This window comes from Sciurus vulgaris, assembly GCF_902686455.1.
Source record: "Sciurus vulgaris genome assembly, chromosome: 4".
Classification (NCBI taxonomy): domain Eukaryota; kingdom Metazoa; phylum Chordata; class Mammalia; order Rodentia; family Sciuridae; genus Sciurus; species Sciurus vulgaris.
Genome location: NC_136464.1, coordinates 40,309,550 through 40,326,921, shown reverse-complemented (window position 1 = coordinate 40,326,921; position 17,372 = coordinate 40,309,550). Strand labels below are relative to the sequence as shown.

The 17,372-nt window shown below is 39.8% G+C and overlaps 1 protein-coding gene and 1 long non-coding RNA gene across 3 annotated transcripts in view; both read left to right on the top strand.

Annotated features, from left to right (window-relative positions):
* LOC306660107 (interferon-induced protein with tetratricopeptide repeats 2-like) overlaps positions 1-10,834 on the top strand; it is a 44,173-nt gene extending 33,339 nt beyond the window's left edge. Inside the window, exons 3-4 of one of the 2 annotated variants that reach the window (XM_079138242.1) lie at positions 2,781-2,864; positions 7,905-10,834. In XM_079138242.1, the coding sequence (XP_078994368.1) occupies positions 2,860-2,864; positions 7,905-9,465 (1,566 nt within the window). In that variant the 5' untranslated portion in view covers positions 2,781-2,859 and the 3' untranslated portion in view covers positions 9,466-10,834. The remainder of the gene's footprint in view (positions 1-2,780; positions 2,865-7,904) is intronic. The other variant, XM_079138241.1, reaches the window with a different exon arrangement.
* LOC306660140 overlaps positions 1-17,372 on the top strand; it is a 292,372-nt gene that overhangs the window by 57,387 nt on the left and 217,613 nt on the right. The window lies entirely within an intron of this gene.

Here is a 17,372-nt window from a genome sequence, read left to right as displayed (position 1 = left end):
TCTCTCAGCAAAGGAAACTATCAGCAATGCAAAGAAAGAGCCTACAGAGTGGGAGAAAATCTTTGCCACTCAGACTTCAGATAGAGCACTAATCTCCAGAATCTATAAAGAACTCAAAAAACTTTACACCAAGAATATAAATAATCCAATTGACAAATGGGCTAAGGAAATGAATAGACACTTCACAGAAGAAGATCTACAAGCAATCAACAAACATATGGAAAAATGTTCAGCATCTCTAGTAATAAGAGAAATGCAAATCAAAACCACCCTAAGATTCCATCTCACCCCAATTAGAATGGCGATTATCAAGAATACAAGCAATAGTAGGTGTTGGAGAGGATGTGAGGAGAAAGTACACTCATTCATTGCTGGTGGGGCTGCAAATTAGTGCAGCCACTCTGGAAAGCAGTGTGGAGATTCCTTAGAAAACTTGGAATGGAACCACCATTTGACCCAGCTATCCCACTCCTTGGCCTATACCCAAAGGACTTAAAATCAGCATACTACAGAGATATAGCCACATCAATGTTCATAGCTGCTCAATTCACCATAGCCAGATTGTGGAACCAACCTAGATGTCCTTCAATTGATGAATGGATAAAGAAACTGTGATATATATATATATATATACAATGGAATATTACTCAGCCATAAAGAATGATAAAATGATGGCATTTGCAGGCAAATGAATGAAATTGGAGAATATCATGCTGAGATAAGCCAATCTCAAAAAACCAAAGGACGAATGATATCGCTAATAAGTGGATGATGTCACATAATGGGGGGAGGAAGGGGTTAGTGTGAGGGTTATAGTTAGGGTTAGGGAGGGGGGCAAGAATGGAGGAAGGAAGGACTGTGTAGAAGGAAAAGAGGGGTGGGAGGGGTGGGGGGAAGGGAAAAAATAACAGAATGATTCAAACAACATTGCTCTATGTAAATTTATGATTACACAAATGGTATGCCTTTACGCCATGTACAAACAGAGAAACAACATGTATCCCATTTGTTTACAATAAAAAAAATAAATAAATAAGTAAGTACCCAAGTGGCTAGTTCTGATGAAAGGTAATTATTTGCTAAGTACTCAGTATAACTCTTGGCCAAGATTTCCTCCTTGACCAAACTTTAATCAGTTTCCTTTCTGGCCAGAGCCATCTCCTTGACTTGGCCTTGACTTTGGCCTGTAGAGTTCAGTTTTAGGAAAGAATCTTGATAAACAAGCTTGTCAAGAATGTCCTCTACCCTTAATATCTAGTTAAGTTCCTCTTCTCTAATCCTTGATATCCAGTCAAGTTCCTTTTAGTAATTTTCCTTCTACTCTCTTCCACTGTCTGTTGCCTATAAATCCACATTTGTGTTCAGAGTTCCATCTCCCTCCCCTCCTGCAATAGTGTCTCTCCCTTATTTCCATAGTCTTTATCAGTCTGCCAAGTCATTTTAAACAAATGCCTGCTGCAAAATTTCTCTTTAACACTAAAAGGTTTGTATTTATACCTATACTTTACAGATGTAGAAATTAAGGTTCAGCTCAAGTAATTATTCAAGGTCAAACAATTGGTAAGTGGAGGAACAGAATTGAATTCAAGCATCAAGAGTCCAGAAACAAGCATGTCACCACTACACTTTACCTGCCTTTTTCAACTTGATAACTGATGAAGACATCTCAGTTTGGAACCAGTTTAGGACATGAAAGTCTACTTTAGAGGAGGCATTAGATGTAGGTAGGATGAATGATGGTCTTTAGCAATAACACACCCTTGGGCTATGAGGCCTGATTCATCTTAGGGCCAGGTATTGAGAACTTGTACATATGGTGGGAACTAGATTCCAGGACATAGATCCATGAGATTTTATAGTCACAGATTTTTATACTGAGAAAGGTCCTTGAAGGATCATCCAGGCCAATTAGTTTATTTCTTTGAGAATAAAACTGAGGCATGCTTTATGATTTGTCTGTCAAGGCAGTTGGTGACAGAGTCAGGAACTAGAGCCAATGCCAAAACTCATTCCAAACATAAAACAGTAAGAGCAGACACTCCCTTTGCAGCCATTCTGTGCTGGGGTCCATTCTAAGGGTTCCAAATAACTTGTTCATGTGAACTACTGTTCTCTTTACAGATGAAGAACAGATACAAGTTGACACAAGTAGTGAAAGGCAGAGCAGAAATTGGAACCCGTGTAATTTAGATCCAGAGTCTTTGCTCTTAAGCACGATGAACAAGTGAGAATGTAAGAGTCAGATAGACCTGGACTTTCCTCCTTGGGCAGGCTGCATAAACTCTGAATTAACTGATTATTAACTGATTGTCTGGAGATTGAACCCACGGGTACTTTACCATAGCGTAGTCTTCTCTCATTCTGGTTAATGACCCTATCTCACATGGTGTCAAGTGCACTAAATTAGGGGAGTTGAATGAAGTTCTAAGCAAAAAAAAAAAAAATTTTTTTGATCCCTATAAGCTAGTGGTGGCATTTCTCCAGAAACCATCCTCGTCCAATGGTTATTTTTTAGATTTCTAATTCTCCCAAGGCTACATTGCTGATCCTCCCTCTAGTAAATGTCCCTTTGCCTTGCACATTTCCTCCAAAACACTCCATCTCAGTTGAGTCCCCAACCAGAAAAGTCAAAGCTCTCCCTGTTAAAGTCTCCTTTTCCTACAGCAGAAAACCAGTGTAGTAGAAAGTTAGTAGTACTCGCCAGGATAATATTCCATTTCATATTTGCAAATACACATAAAGGCGCTCTTCACCAACAGCGCGGTGCTTCCTTCCCTCAGCGCTCTGCAGTCAGCTCAGGCAGATTTCTGAACAGCAAATCAGCCTTCGCCAGAAAACTGCAGGACCAGGGCAGCCACCATGAGGTAAAGGATTTTTTTCTTCTTGTTGTATTGATTCCTTCATATTGTCTATAATGCCTTTGAAAATCTCAAAGCAGATTTGTCTGAAGTGTCGGATTTTGACATCTACTTAAATATGCAACATGCCATAATCCGGAGAATTATCTCCCCCCACCCCCCAATCTGGCATTTTAAGTTGTGGCACATCTGGGCACCTACAGACTTCCCTTAAGGGAAGCTTTTAGAAATCCTAAACTGGAAGTGGCCAAGACTGGGCACTGGGAGGAAGGTCGCGTGCGGTGTTGGCGGAGGGGGAGGGGAAGGGGCGGGCTAGCCTGATCCCTCGTGGCGGCCACGTCTTTATCAGTAAAGGATGCAGAAGGGGCAGAAATGTTCTTGCAGACTCTTTTTTTTTTTTTTTTTTTTCTGTTCTTCATCTGAAAGGCCGTCAGAAGCGTAGGTTATTTCATTATGATTTTTAAAGGTGGCGTACTTCTTTATCAGAGCTCAGCACTGGCCGCGCTGGTAAGGGATGGACTGACGAGATGCAGCAAGTCGTGTCTGAGGAACCGCGCAGTCTGTCGCTGAGCTAGGATCTCTACCGCTGAAGGCCCCCGGAGAAGCTGGGCGTGATCGGCCCCAATATCCATTCCCTTCTCTTTCTGTTTTGTTTTAAATCTTCAGTGGTCTTTAAAAATTAAAAGGGCAAACTAGAATTATCAAAGACTTTTCTCATAATAAAAATACAGAAAGCACCCTAAAGAAATGTTGGGAAAACAAAGTATTAGGGGAAAATTAGTATTTCCCCTTATATCACCAACCAGAAGAAAAACTAATCTATCTATCTATCTATCTATCTATCTATCTATCTAGATAGATAGATATATATAGTATTATATATATGTACATATAGTATTATATATATAATACATATAAAGTATGTATTAAGATTAAACTAAATGTAATATACATCAACTTTGAAAACTTTTCCAAAAAAAAGTTGTGTGAGTATATGTATGTGTGTGTATATGTATATATACAGATTTTCCTTCTTTCCTTCATTCCTTCCTTCCCCTCTCCTTTCTCCTTTTCTTCCTCACCCATTCCAGATCCATTTTTTTTTTCAGCTTTATCAAATTTATACGGGCACACCATTTAAATAGTCAACATGATCTGTAAAAGGTATGGGAAATAGCAACCCCCCACCTCCATTCCACCCTATTTCCCATTCTCCAGAGGTAACTATTTACTGTGTAACTCATTTAGTGACGATTATGTTATTTATTGCTATAACTTAAATAATATATTGGTAGTTCTTGATTTTTAAGATTTTAGGCATTATAAATTGCTTTTCTGTCATAGAAGTTCTTTCAAAACACACACACACACACACACACTTCTGCAGCACCCTGTGCTACCAATGCTTGAGCCTTTGAAGAATTCTGAATTATAAATTACGTTGCTTTTTAAAATTTCTCCCAACGTTGTCAGATTTACTTTTCTTGAGTTTGATGAGCAATTACTGCTTATCTAACTCTTTCAGAGTCTTCAAATTTTTGTTGTGTTTTGTACTCCTCTTTTCTTTTTCTTGTGAATTGAATTTTGCTCAGGGTGAGAGATAAAACCATGTCATTTTAGTGGGTTTTGAGGAAGGAACTAGAGTAGTATCATGTTCAATTGCTAGTCCTACAATACTTTAATTTTGGGGGGGTACCGGAGATTAAATTTAGGGGGACTACACCACTGAGCCATGTCCCCAGTCCTATTTTGTATTTAGAGTCAGGGGATTTTTTGTTTTGTTTTGTTTTTTGTTTTATTTTTTATTTAGAGACAGGGTTTCACTGAGTTGCTTAGGTACCTTGCTTTTCCTGAGGCTGGCTTTGAACTCTTGATCCTCCTGTCTCAGCGTCCCAAGCTGCTGGGTTTACAGGTGTGCACCACAGCATCTGGCTTTTAAAAATATTTTTATATAGAACATCATCTAGTTTGTTGAGAATTTTAAGCAATTGTAACTACCTCTTCATTGAGCCTCCTTAGTTTATTAATCTTTTAGTCAACTGAGATTTAAGCAGAGAAATGAAAGCAATAGGAGATATGTCTTAAGAGATTTGTTACAAAGAACTGGCTTATAGGACTGTGGGGGCCGAGAGACTATTTTAAATCCACTGGACGAGCCATCCAGAAAGGCAGGCTGGAACCCTGGGGCGCAGGCTGAAGCTGCTGTCCACAGGCAGGATTTCTTTCTTTCTTTCTTTCTTTTTTTGAATTTTTTATGCTTTATTTGTTCTAATTAGTTATACATGACACTAGAATGCATTTATATGTTTCCATAAATTATACATAAATGGAGTATAATTTCTCATTTTTCTGATTGTACATGTTATAGAATCACATTGGTCACATAGTCATGTGTGCACATGAGGTAATAATGTCTGTTTCAGTCTACTATCCTTCTTACCCCCATGCCCCTCCCCCTCCTTTCACTCCCTCTACCTAATTTAAAGTAGCTCTAGTCTTCCCTAGTGCCCCCCGCTCCTTATTGTGAATTAGCATTAGCATATTGGAGAAAACATTCGGCCTTTGGTTTTTTGGGTTTGTCTTATTTCTCTTAGCATGATATTCTCCAACTCCATCCATTTACCAGCAAATACCATAATTTTATTCTTCCTTAAAGTTGAGTAATATTCCATTGGGTATAAGTACCACATTATCTTTATCCGTTTGTCTGTTGAAGGGCACCTAGGTTAGTTCCTTTAACTATTGTGAGTTGAGCTGCTATGAACATTGATGTGGCTGTATCTCTGTAGTATGCTGATTTTAAGTCCTTTGGGTATAGACCAAGGAGTGGGATAGCTGGGTCAAATGGTGGTTCCATTCCAAGTTTTCTGAGGAATCTCCATACTGTTTTCCATAATGGTTGCACCAATTTGCAACTCCACCAGCAATGTATGAGTGTATCTTTTTCCCCACATCCTTGCCAACATTTATTGTGGCTTGTATTCTTGATAATCGCCATTCTGATTGAAATGAGATGAAATCTCAGTGTAGTTTTCATTTGCTCTTTTCTATTGCTAGAGATGGTGAATGTTTTTTCATATATTTGGTGGTCAATTGTATTTCTTCTGTGAAGTGTCTGTTCAATACCTTTGCCCATTTATTGATTGGGTTATTGTTTTTCTGGTGTTAAGTTTTTAGAGTTCTTTATATACCGTGGAGATTAATGGTCTATCTGAGGAGCAGGTGACAAAAATTTTCTCCCAATCCGTAGGCTTTCTCTCACATTATTGATTTTTTTCTTTTGCTGAGAAGAAGCTATTGAGCTTGAATCCATCTCATTTATTGATTCTTGATTTTACTTCTCCTGCTTTAGGGGTCTTGTTAAAGAAGTCAGATCCTAGGCCAACATGATGAAGATTGGGGCCTACTTTTTCTTCAAGTAGTCGTAGGGTCTCTGTTCTAGTGTCTGTCTTTGATCCACTTTGAGTTGAGTTTTGCTCAGGGTGAGAGATAAAGGTTTAATTTCATTTGGTCACATGTGAATTTCCATTTTTCCCAGCACCATTTGTTAAAGAGGCTTCTTTTCTCCAGTGAATGTTTTTGGTGCCTTTATCTAGTATGAGATAGCTGTATTTATGTGGGTTTGTCTCTGTGTCTTCTATTCTGTATCAGGCAGGATTTTTTGACTAGAGAAGGTCAGCTTTGCTCCTATAGCCTTTTTATTGATTGATTCAGGCCTGTCCAAATTATCTAGCACACTCTCTCTTACTTAAATAAACTACCTATAAGTTTTAATCCTGTCTACATACTTGCTTAGCAACACCTAGATTAGTGTTTGAATGAATAATTGGGGACCACAGCCTACCAAAGTTAACATATCAAAAGACCATCACAACCTTTGTCTGAATAGCTAATGTTCTGTACATTCCTAAAAATTAAATTTTTATGTCTAAAATACCTATTACATTTTGCCACAATGACCTACAAGTTCTAGTCAAAATGTTCTCTGAGTACTCCTGCATGAGAATGTCCAATTCACCATATTCTTGTCAGATTTGATTTTTTGAAAATTATAACTGAACATACTGTTTATTTAATTTGCATTTCCTTGATTATTAATGACCTTTTTCATATATATGTTGGTAAATTTTAAATTTTAAATTATATATGTTCACATTAGAATTTTCTTAACCATTTGTTAGAACCTTTTAGCTGTTAAAAACGATGCTTATATTATTTATTTTCTGTTTCTAGTTTTCCCTTTGATTTTTGTGAATAGAATTTTTGGTGTGTTTCTCATCTACTCCAGATCTCTCTCCTTCTCTGTAGGCAATATGTCTATTGTTTTCATGGCTATAGGGGATTTGGCCACTAACCAGGGGATAGGGTGGTGGGTTATGGCATCAGGCGGTACCCATCCAGGTAAAGAGTAGGAAGCATTTGAATTATTTCAGTTCTTGAATCTGTCCTGCAGGCCAGCTCAGCAAAGCAAATCAATAAGGACAGTGACAGACATCTCCTCATAGGCCCAACCTCAGATGGATAAAATGCTCACAATGGACCAAACTGAATAAGCTAATTTTCTATGCACACTCCATCCCTATGAAAGACTCCTAAGGGATATCTATTCATATGCAGGTCATTGACTGATCTCCAAGTGTTTGGGCAGATTGGCAGAAAGGACACGGATTCTTCAATAAATCTCGGAACGAATCTAACTGTGGCAGAAGGAAATGCTCTGCTGCTCTTAGGTTGGCCTGGCCAAACTACTGAGCTAATGATTAGCTAGTGTTGTTCAGGGTGAGCACTGGCTCCTCGTGTTAGTATGACAAAAATGTCTCCTTCCCCCATGTCTGGTGCATTAATTAATTTTCTTTCACTACCTTGTTTGAGACAGAATGAAAAAGAGGGCACGAGACTCAGAACTCAGTATTTGAGAACAATGAAAGGAGTCTGAAGTTTCTCATCTTCTATCTGAGATGTGATCAGGTAGCCATGCCCCCAAAGCACTCCTTCCTGCTACTGCTCACTGTCATTCCCCAAATCTTCCTTTTTCTTCCCCTGTAGTGAAATTACCAAACACTCCTTGGAAAATATCTTACCGCAACTGAAATGTCACTTTACCTGGAATTTATATGATGAAGAAAGTTCCTTACAAGATTTAGAAGACAGAGTCCGCGATCAGGTAGAATTTCTAAACACAGAATTCAAAACAATCATGTACAATCTCTTTGCCTATGTTAAACACCTCAGGGGCCAGCATGAGGTGGCTCTGGAATACCTACAGCGAGCAGAGGAATTTAATCAGCAGCAGCAGGCCCACCAAGGCAAAATCAGAAGCCTGGTCACCTGGGGGAACTATGCGTGGATTTACTATCACATGGGCAGATTCCCAGAAGCGCAGGCTTACATCAACAAGGTGGAAAATCTCTGCAAGACATTTGCAAGCTCCTATAGAATCGAATGCCCTGAGATTGACTGCGAAGAAGGATGGGCACTTTTAAAATGGGGAGAAAAATACTATGAACGAGCGAAGGAGTGTTTTGAGAAGGCTCTGGAAGGGAAACCCACCAATCCTGAGTTCTCCCTGGGATTAGCAATCACTCTGTATCGCCTGGGTGATGAAGCACGAACAGAAAACACCATTCACCTCCTGAGGCAGGCCATCCAGCTGAATCCTAACAACCAGTATGTTAATGTTCTCCTGGCTCTGACTCTTCAAAAGGTCAGGAACAAAGCCGAAGTGGAAGGAGACAAGTTGGTTGAAAAGGCCTTGAAGAAAACTCCGTGTCCAACAGATGTACTTTGTAGTGCTGCTAAATATTATCGGAATAAAGGTTCCCTGGACACAGCTATAGAATTGCTCAAAAAGGCATTAGAATCAGTGCCCAACAATGTCTACCAGCATCTCCAGATTGGATGCTGCTACAGAGCAAAAATCAGACAAATACAGAGGTCAAGAAAATGCACCACTAATGAGGATGAGGAAAAACTGCGGGAAATACTGAAAAATGCCGTGGATCATTTTAAGAAAGTGGTCGAGTTGAATGTGAACCTCCCCCGGGCCTGCTCAGACCTTGCCTGCCTGTATGCCATCACAGGCCAGTACGATGAGGCAGAGTATTACTTCCAGAAGGAATTCAGTAGGGATCTCCCTCCTGCCGAGAGACAAGTGCTCCACCTGCGGTATGGCAACTTCCAGCAGTACCAGAGGCTGTGCGACGCCACCGCCATCCACCATTACCTGGAGGGCTTGAACATACACGGGTCATTGACCGAGAAGGGAAAACTGATCATAAACCTAAGAAGAATCGCCAATAAACGACTCTCTGAAAATGCCTCGGATGCCGTGGGGTGGCAACTGTCCAGGTTCATCCATGAACTGAATAGAAAAGGGGTTCCGACAGCTGGAAGCCCTGGGAGAGGACTGGGAGGCCTGATGGGCAATCCGGCCTCAGATCCTGGCAGATTTGGCCCTTCTGGGTCTCTGGATGGGAAGGGTAGTAATGATACCTCAGAGGGTAAGGGTGGGACCCACTACCCAGAAGAGCAGAAGGCCCGAGGGAGACCTTCCTACCAGGTCTCTGGGCTTCAGAGGGAGGAGGAGGGAAAGAAGAAAGAGAAGTAGGAGAACTGGTTTGTTAGTCGTGAGAGGGAGGAGCAAGGGAAGACGGGCCCCGACTGGGGAGAGCTGGGCCCATGACTGGACTTTTCACTTGTTTCTCTCTCTTCCAGGTTCTAAGAATACATCCCAACGTAGAAATTTATAATCTGTCATATGGATTTTGAGCAAAAGCTCCTTTAACAAAAGCACTTGCTTTGAGACTATGTGACCCTGATTTATTCTTATGATGCACCAGATTCCCCAGGTGACTCTCACCCGGTGCTTTGCACATTGGCTGGCACACAGTAGACCCTCCGTATTTGCTCAATAACAAGAGACTAGAACTCCCCTGGTGACTGGTCCCACCGCCTGTCTTCTTAAACTCCAAAATGGATTCTGTATAAATCAGTTTTTAGTGTTCATAAAATAGAAATCATAAAATTATCACAAGAATTCTTTAGATATTATTTTTTAAATCTTGGGGTTTGGGGGTTATATGTATGAAACAAAACACCAAACTATTAATAAATTCAGCTATGTTAAAATATAGATATGTTAAAATATATCTTGCATGAAGACAGTACTTTAAAACATCAAAAGGTAAATGAAAAGCTAAATAATAATATTTCAACACAGTATTAGGTTAAAAAAATAATTTCCTTAATGCTGAAATAGTTCTTATAAATCAAGACCAAAAAAAAATCAGCCCAAGGGAAAAACAAGCAAAGGTCAGGAGCAGGCAGAAAATGAAAACAGCTTTTATACAGATGAAAGGATTGTCAGTATCATTCATAAAAAACTACTCAAATCAACACTGCAAGTGAGGCTATTTCCAAGTTTGCAAGGAAAATATATTTCCTAAGAGTGTACTACCAGGATGTAGATAAATAGGCCGTATTATGTGTTGCTGTTAAAATAATAAAGTATATAGTAGGAGGGAAATGGTTGATTGTCATTAAGAGCCCCTGAATCTTTGCCCCAGCAATTCCAGTCTTATGAATATTTGCATGAGCATGCAAAGACATATACGTGGATGTTCATGAAGCTTTGTTTATGATAACAAAGAACTAAAAAGGACTGAAAATAACTTATTGAAGGACTTGTTAACTTGATTTTGACATTCCATACGTGCGATATCATGTAACTATTGCAAATAATAATAGTAAAGCAGTTCAAAATGTAAAAATGTAGAACTCTTATCTCCAAGATATACTTAAATATAAATAGATAAAAATGCAGAAGTGTATATAACATGTTAACATTGTTGGAAGGAAGGGAAAGAAGGATGAAGGGAGGAAAGAAGGAAGAAAAAGAGGGGAAAAAAAGCATATCACAAGTAGGCTATAAAATATTTGGGGAAGGATATTTTCTTTCCAAGGTAGTCTCTAGAGAGGGAGCTAATTTTCTGGGAAGATTTATTTGCAACAGTATATCTGTTTGAATTTTGTCCCCAGAACATATATTACATAGACAAAGTAAAACCCACTTTAAGACAAAGAAGTTCAAACCAGAATGCTGTGATCCCTTCCTCAGTAGCCACTCCTAAGAACTGTTCCATTCCTGATGTGCGTAAGGTCACACTCAAGTCTGAAAATCTCTACCACCAACCACGCCCACACGAAATGCCCTCTAACTCTTTTCACTTATCCATAATTATATTCATCAAAACCAATATTTGGACAATCAATCACCTCTGAAGAGACTGCAATGACCACTCCTCTATGACTTTCTGCTCTGGGTTTTTTTTTTCTTTTGTCATCAGTGTTAGGGAATTAATTTTTTAGGCAACAAGCTTCTAGTGGGCTCCTGATGGGTGTCAAATAATGTGACAAATGAATTCCAAGTTGAAAGGCATATGCCTGACTTCAAGAGCACACAGCAGCACCGTGCTCCTGCTGAGCACAGACGTGCCCTTCCAGTGTCTTTGATTTCCAATAAAACAAGAATAGTTTCATGCATTCCCTGTGCAATTCATTTCCCGGGGGCTTTCATCTCTCTGTCATTTTAGATGCATGCAAATTTAATATTGCAGTCAGATGATAAACTCCAGAAGGGCAGGGAATGGGGCTTTTATTTCATAATAAAATTATGGAAATTTAACCTGCAGTGCTTGGCCTGGAATGAGTGGTGGGGATCACTGCCTGCAGCCCTTTCTTAAGCACACAAGTGTAGAGGAATATGCAAAGTCTGGTGGGAAAACCCAGGAGTACCTTAGAAGTTTGGCTTCCAGAGCCCTGCTGAAGTGGCTAATGACAGAGTGGAAATGCTCCTACTGTTCATTTCAAAACAAAGAAATCCATATACCTGCAGTGAACCCTTGAACATTCAACACGTTTCTTCTAACCACTTATGCTGTCTCTTGTACCTTTATGGGACTTTTTCATATCCCTCTTCCTTTCTGATGCTTCCATAATAATCTATTTTTAAAACTCTTGATTCTCAGGGCTGGGGTTGTAGCTCAGTGGCAGAGCACTTACCTAGCATGTGTGAGGCCCTGGGTTCAATCCTCAGCACCACAGAAAAATAAACAAATAAAATAAAGGCATACTGCCCACCTATAACTACAAAAATATTTTTAAAAACCTCTTTATTCTGAGAATCAAATACTGAAAAATGCAGGAGGCATTCTTTGAGGGGATTAATCAATGTTCTCCTTAAGGAACACTATTAACAAAGGTCCTATTTGATTACAGGAAGCTCTAGGAGCAACACGGCAAAAACAGAACCCCTTCCCCATGGTGGAAAGATGAGAATAAAATGAGAATGAATGTCAAAAAGAACTTCCCAGAGGATGGAGCTAGGTATCTGGAGAACAATGACAGGACAGTTTCTATCAGATGACAGAACCAGGGTCGAATCAAGAAACTTTCACCATTGCCAGGGTAGAGATCTTCAAAATGTTCATCCAGCAGAGTCTCATCACTGCCATGGCTTAAGATCTCTAAGATTTTTCCATATTCTCTTTCTTCAATTGGGTGTGATTCTTGCTATCCTGCACTAGCACTGCACATAATATATATGAATTATCTCACCGTATCTAGACTTTTAGTCTTAGTTTTTGTTTTTTCAATCTCCAGACCACAAAGAATCTTACCAGGACCATTGGAGAGGACAGTGCCTCAGAGATTCCTGACCACCTGCTGAGGGCAGTGGTTGCCTTGATTCTGGGTGGGCTCCTTTGAACAAGGTCTGAGTATATTCTGTGTTTGGGAGGAAGGGTACATGTGGATCTTTAGAGTCAGTGTAGGGTATTGTGGCAGAAACAGCACATGATCCACCCAAATCAGTGCTCATCTTCTGTAACACAAAGTTGTCACTGAGACAAAGGAATCCTAGTCAGGAACTACATTTCCCAGCCTCCCTTTCTGTGTAGGAGAGACTATACTAACTCTTCTTAATGGAATATGAAAGGAAGTGTTGCAAGAAATCTGTGTCCTTGGATCATTGTACTGAGAAGAACTACCAGCTGTCCAGGAACACCAACCTTGGATGCTTATGTGAACAAGAAATAAACCTCTTCTATAGTGTTGTTTATGTTCTTGAGCATCTTTGTTATAGCAGCTAAACTTATACAAACTTAAGAGCCCTATGAGAGCAGTATTTTTCCTCTTTTGAGCACTTTTTCAAACCTTAATCTTCCCCAATTCTAAACTATATCCAATCTGAGTTAAACTTTCCAGCACTTTTGGCAGCAGAAGCATCCCTTTATACAGAGATGCTAATTGTTCTTCTTCTAAAGTAGCATCCTGGCTGGAAAGAAGATAAAAAGAATCTGATATAGCAGCTCAGTGGCATCCACCAATACCTGACAGTACTATACAGTCAGTGCTCCACAGTAGAGCATAGACAGTTTTAAGTAAGCGACCCCTGGCCTTAGAAGTAAATGCCATTCCCAAATAGTAGTGGTGGCAGTAGTACGTAGGGATGACTCTCCCTTAATGGACATTTACTTTGTGCCAGGCACTATTCTCTGGCCTTTATACACAATAATTTACTTAATCTTCAATAAGCCTTGTATGGTAAGTACTGATATAGTTCCTATTTTAACAATGACAAAATTGAAGCATAGAGAGGTTTCCCAGCTGTATTACTCAGCAGCTGTTAGACCTTGGGTCCCTTCCCTCCCCCGTATATAATTCTTACCCTTTCTACTTGCTTTCTTTCCCCACAGAACTTATCACATGCTATCTAATTTATTTATTATTGCATTAGTCTGTTTGGACTGCCATAACAACAACAACAACAAAAAAAAATCACAAACTGGGTGACTTAAACAACAGGAAACTATTTTCTCACAATTTTGGAGGCTAAAAGTCCAAGACCAAGGTGCCATAAAGATTAGTTTCTGGTGAGGTCTCTCTCTCTCTTCCTGGCTTGCAAATGGGCACTTTCTCACTGTACCCTTTCATGGCCTTTTCTCTGAGTGTGTGTGTGTGTGTGTGTGTGTGTGCAGGCAGGGGAATCGCTGGTGTCTCCTCCTCTTCTATAAAGACATCAGTGCTATCAGATTAGGATCTCACCCTTATTACTTCATTACCCTTAATTACTTCCCTAAGGCTGTATCTCTTTATAGTCACCTTGAGGGTTAGGGTTTCAGGGTAGGAATTTGGGGAGTGAGGGGTGACACAATTCAGTCCATAACAGTTGTGTTTATTTTCTTCTCTTTTGCATAAACTCCAGGAAAACAGATATTTCTGTACTAATGTGTCTCAGGGCCTAGAGAGGTGCCCAGACATTGCACTGCATAAGCATTGGTTGAATATATGAATGAAGAATAAGTGAATGAAATATCCTTACTGTTCTAACAGGGATAAGGGTCTAAGCTACCTCTACATAAGTTTATTTGTAAGTTTATTTTCTTTGGGCTATTTGCTTAGGGCTGCAGAGAAGTAAATTCATTTACTTCTATCAAGTACCCAATCAAAAACAGTGCAATTGTACTCTCAAAATATTAACATTAAAAATGTCATAGTCTATTTTGTTCTATTATAGCAGAATACTACATTCAGGATATGTTGGCCTTTTGCCACTGTGACCAAAATACCTAAAAAGAACAACATAGAGAAGGAAAGTTTATTTGGGGCTCATGGTTACAGAGGTCTCAGTCCATAGAATGGCAACTCCATTTTCTGGGCCCAAGATGAAGCAGCACATCATGGGGGAAGGGCCTAGCAGAGGAAAGCTGCTCAGTTCATGGTGGAGTCAGGAAGCAGAGAGGTGGGCAGGAAGGAACCACAGAGATGATGCATCCTTCCCAGGCACGCTCCCAGTGATCCACCTCCTCTAGCCACACCTCACCTGCCTACAGTTACTATCTAGTAATTCACTCAGATTATTAATCCATACAATGGATTAATCTACTGTTGCGGTTATAGCTCTCATAATCTAATCATATCACCTTTAAACATTCTTACCTTGCCTAACATATGAGCTTTTCAAGGTACATGAAAGATTCAAACTAGATCAATGGGTAATGTATATTGGACAGACAATTATGGGCTCACAGTTCTGGACACTAGGAAATCCAAGATTGAGGGGATGCATCTGGCTAGGACCTTCTTGCTAAGTCATTCTGTGGTGGAAGAGCAAAAAGAGATTGAAAGAGGGGGGCTCAAATATGTCCTTTTGTAAGGATCCACTCCCATAGTGATGTCATTACTCCATTCATTTCAGGTCAATGGGCCCTATGACCCAAACATCTCCCTTAGGCCTCATCTTCCAATACTGCTACATTGGGGATCTAGTTTCCAACATATGAACTTTGGGAGACACATTCAAACCACAGCAAAATGAAATAGTGTTGAATTAATTTTCATGTTAGTCAGCTTTTCACTACTATAACAAAATAACTGAAATAATCAACTAAAGAGGAAAAGTTTACCTTGGCTCATGGTGTCAGAAGATTCAGTCTATGGTTATTTAGCTCCACTGCCTTTGGGTCTGTGGCAGGGAAGCACAACATGATGGGGAGGATGTGGCAGAGGAAGATGCTCACCTCATAGTGGCCTGGAAGAAAAGAAAGATACTGAAAGGGAACAGGATCCCAATATCTCTTTCAAAAGCATGCTTCCAATGACCTAGCTTCCTTCCACTAGATCTATCTCCCAATAGTGTCACTTCTAGACACCTAGACTTTAACACATGGGCATTTGAGGGGGACACTCTTCCAGACTATAGCAATGTTTGCAAAAAGAATATGAATGAACTGTTTTATTAACTATATCTTTTTAGGTTATTGGAAGGATTCCTTTAATTATGTCTATGCATGAATGAGTAAAGGAGTGAATGCTGTACAGGTGGGAGCACATTATTCACAAATTACAGGTCATATAGGTGTGAACACTATTGGACTAGCCTCCAGCTCATTAGGTAAACAGAACTCTAGTCAAACATTCTTCACTAGATACAAAACAAAAATAGAGTATCAATTAAGAAATAATCTCAATGGAAAAGCATAGTATTTCATTTTATGGAAGTCAAAGTATTTTCCTTTACTTTCAACATATGATATGGTTCTCAGACTACAATTCACAGGGATTGTCTGGAAGGCTTATTAATACATGGGTTTCTGGTTCCATCAGTCTAGGATGGGGCCTGAGAATTTGCATTTCTAACAAGTTTCCAGGTGATGCTGATGCTGATTGCTAATCACAGTGTGCACTTTACCTCCTTATAGCCAATGCAAGTACTCGTGGTGACTTTCCCTGTTCTGGGGACAGCAAGCAACTCCCCCTCTTTGAAACCAAGATAAACAGGTGCAGTCCTAGGCCTATAGTCTAGGGAAAAGATTCACAAATATTTGTAGAACCAGAGTAATCAGAACTTTCACTAAATATATATATTTTTCCCTCAGAAGAGAGCTAGCTATCCTCTCCAGGTTCTATTTTGCAGTCTCACCACCTGTTCTTGCGCTGACCAGCTACCACATACATCTTGGCTGCAATTTTGCTATCTATGGGCATGGGCCAGAGAGATTTCTGAAGTGTGAAAAAAGTTATTTGCAGACATTTCAGAGTGTACAGACCATGAGTAAAACTTTTCTCTGTGCCTTTATTCATAATTAAAACATTCCTACTTAACAGTTCCTCTTTTAGGGATTTTTTTTTTCCCACTGGAAATTGGATCCAGAGTCTTACATAGGCTAACCAAGTGCTCTACCTCTGTGCTACATCCCCAACCCTCTGAAAATTTTATTTTGAGACAGGGTCTTGCTATGTTGTATAGGTTGGCCTTGAAGTTGTGATCTTTCTGCTTTAACCTCCCAAGATTCTGGGATTAAAGATGTGTGCCACCGTGCCTGACTCCATTAAGTTTTCTTGACTGCAAACCCCAAACCAAAACAAAACTGACAAGAATCCCTGGTTTCCTATTTCAGCATTTCTTCTATACCTAAGCACATTTTTATAAACATACACTAGAATTTATAAGTAGAACTAGAACTTGTCACGTGGGAGTGAGACTTAAGAGTTTACAACTGGGATAGGTACAGCTGTGTATCCTAATCAAAGGGTAGAGGATTTTAAGAAGAAGAGTTTCTGTTTCTATCCTGACCTAAGCAGAAAATCAAGCTATGTGACTTTCTCTAAGATTGAGTAACCCATCTTACTGGTGCAGTTTTACTGGAAAGTATGGTTCACCTTTTCTCTGTGCCAAAGGCATTTGGTATTATTACCTTTGTCCCTCTTGAGTCTATGTACATTATAATCCTTTTGTGATTTTGTGATTTAGAGTGTTTTTGTCAGCTTTTTTCGGCTGTGACTAAAGGACCCGACCAGAACCATTTTAGGGGAGGGAAGTTTATCTGGGGGCTTTCAGTTTCAGAGGTCTCAGTTCATACATGGCTGACTCCATTCCTCCGGGCGTAAGGTGAGGCAGGACATCGTGGCAGAGGAGTGTGGCAGAGGCAGGTGGCTCCCATGATGATCAGAAAG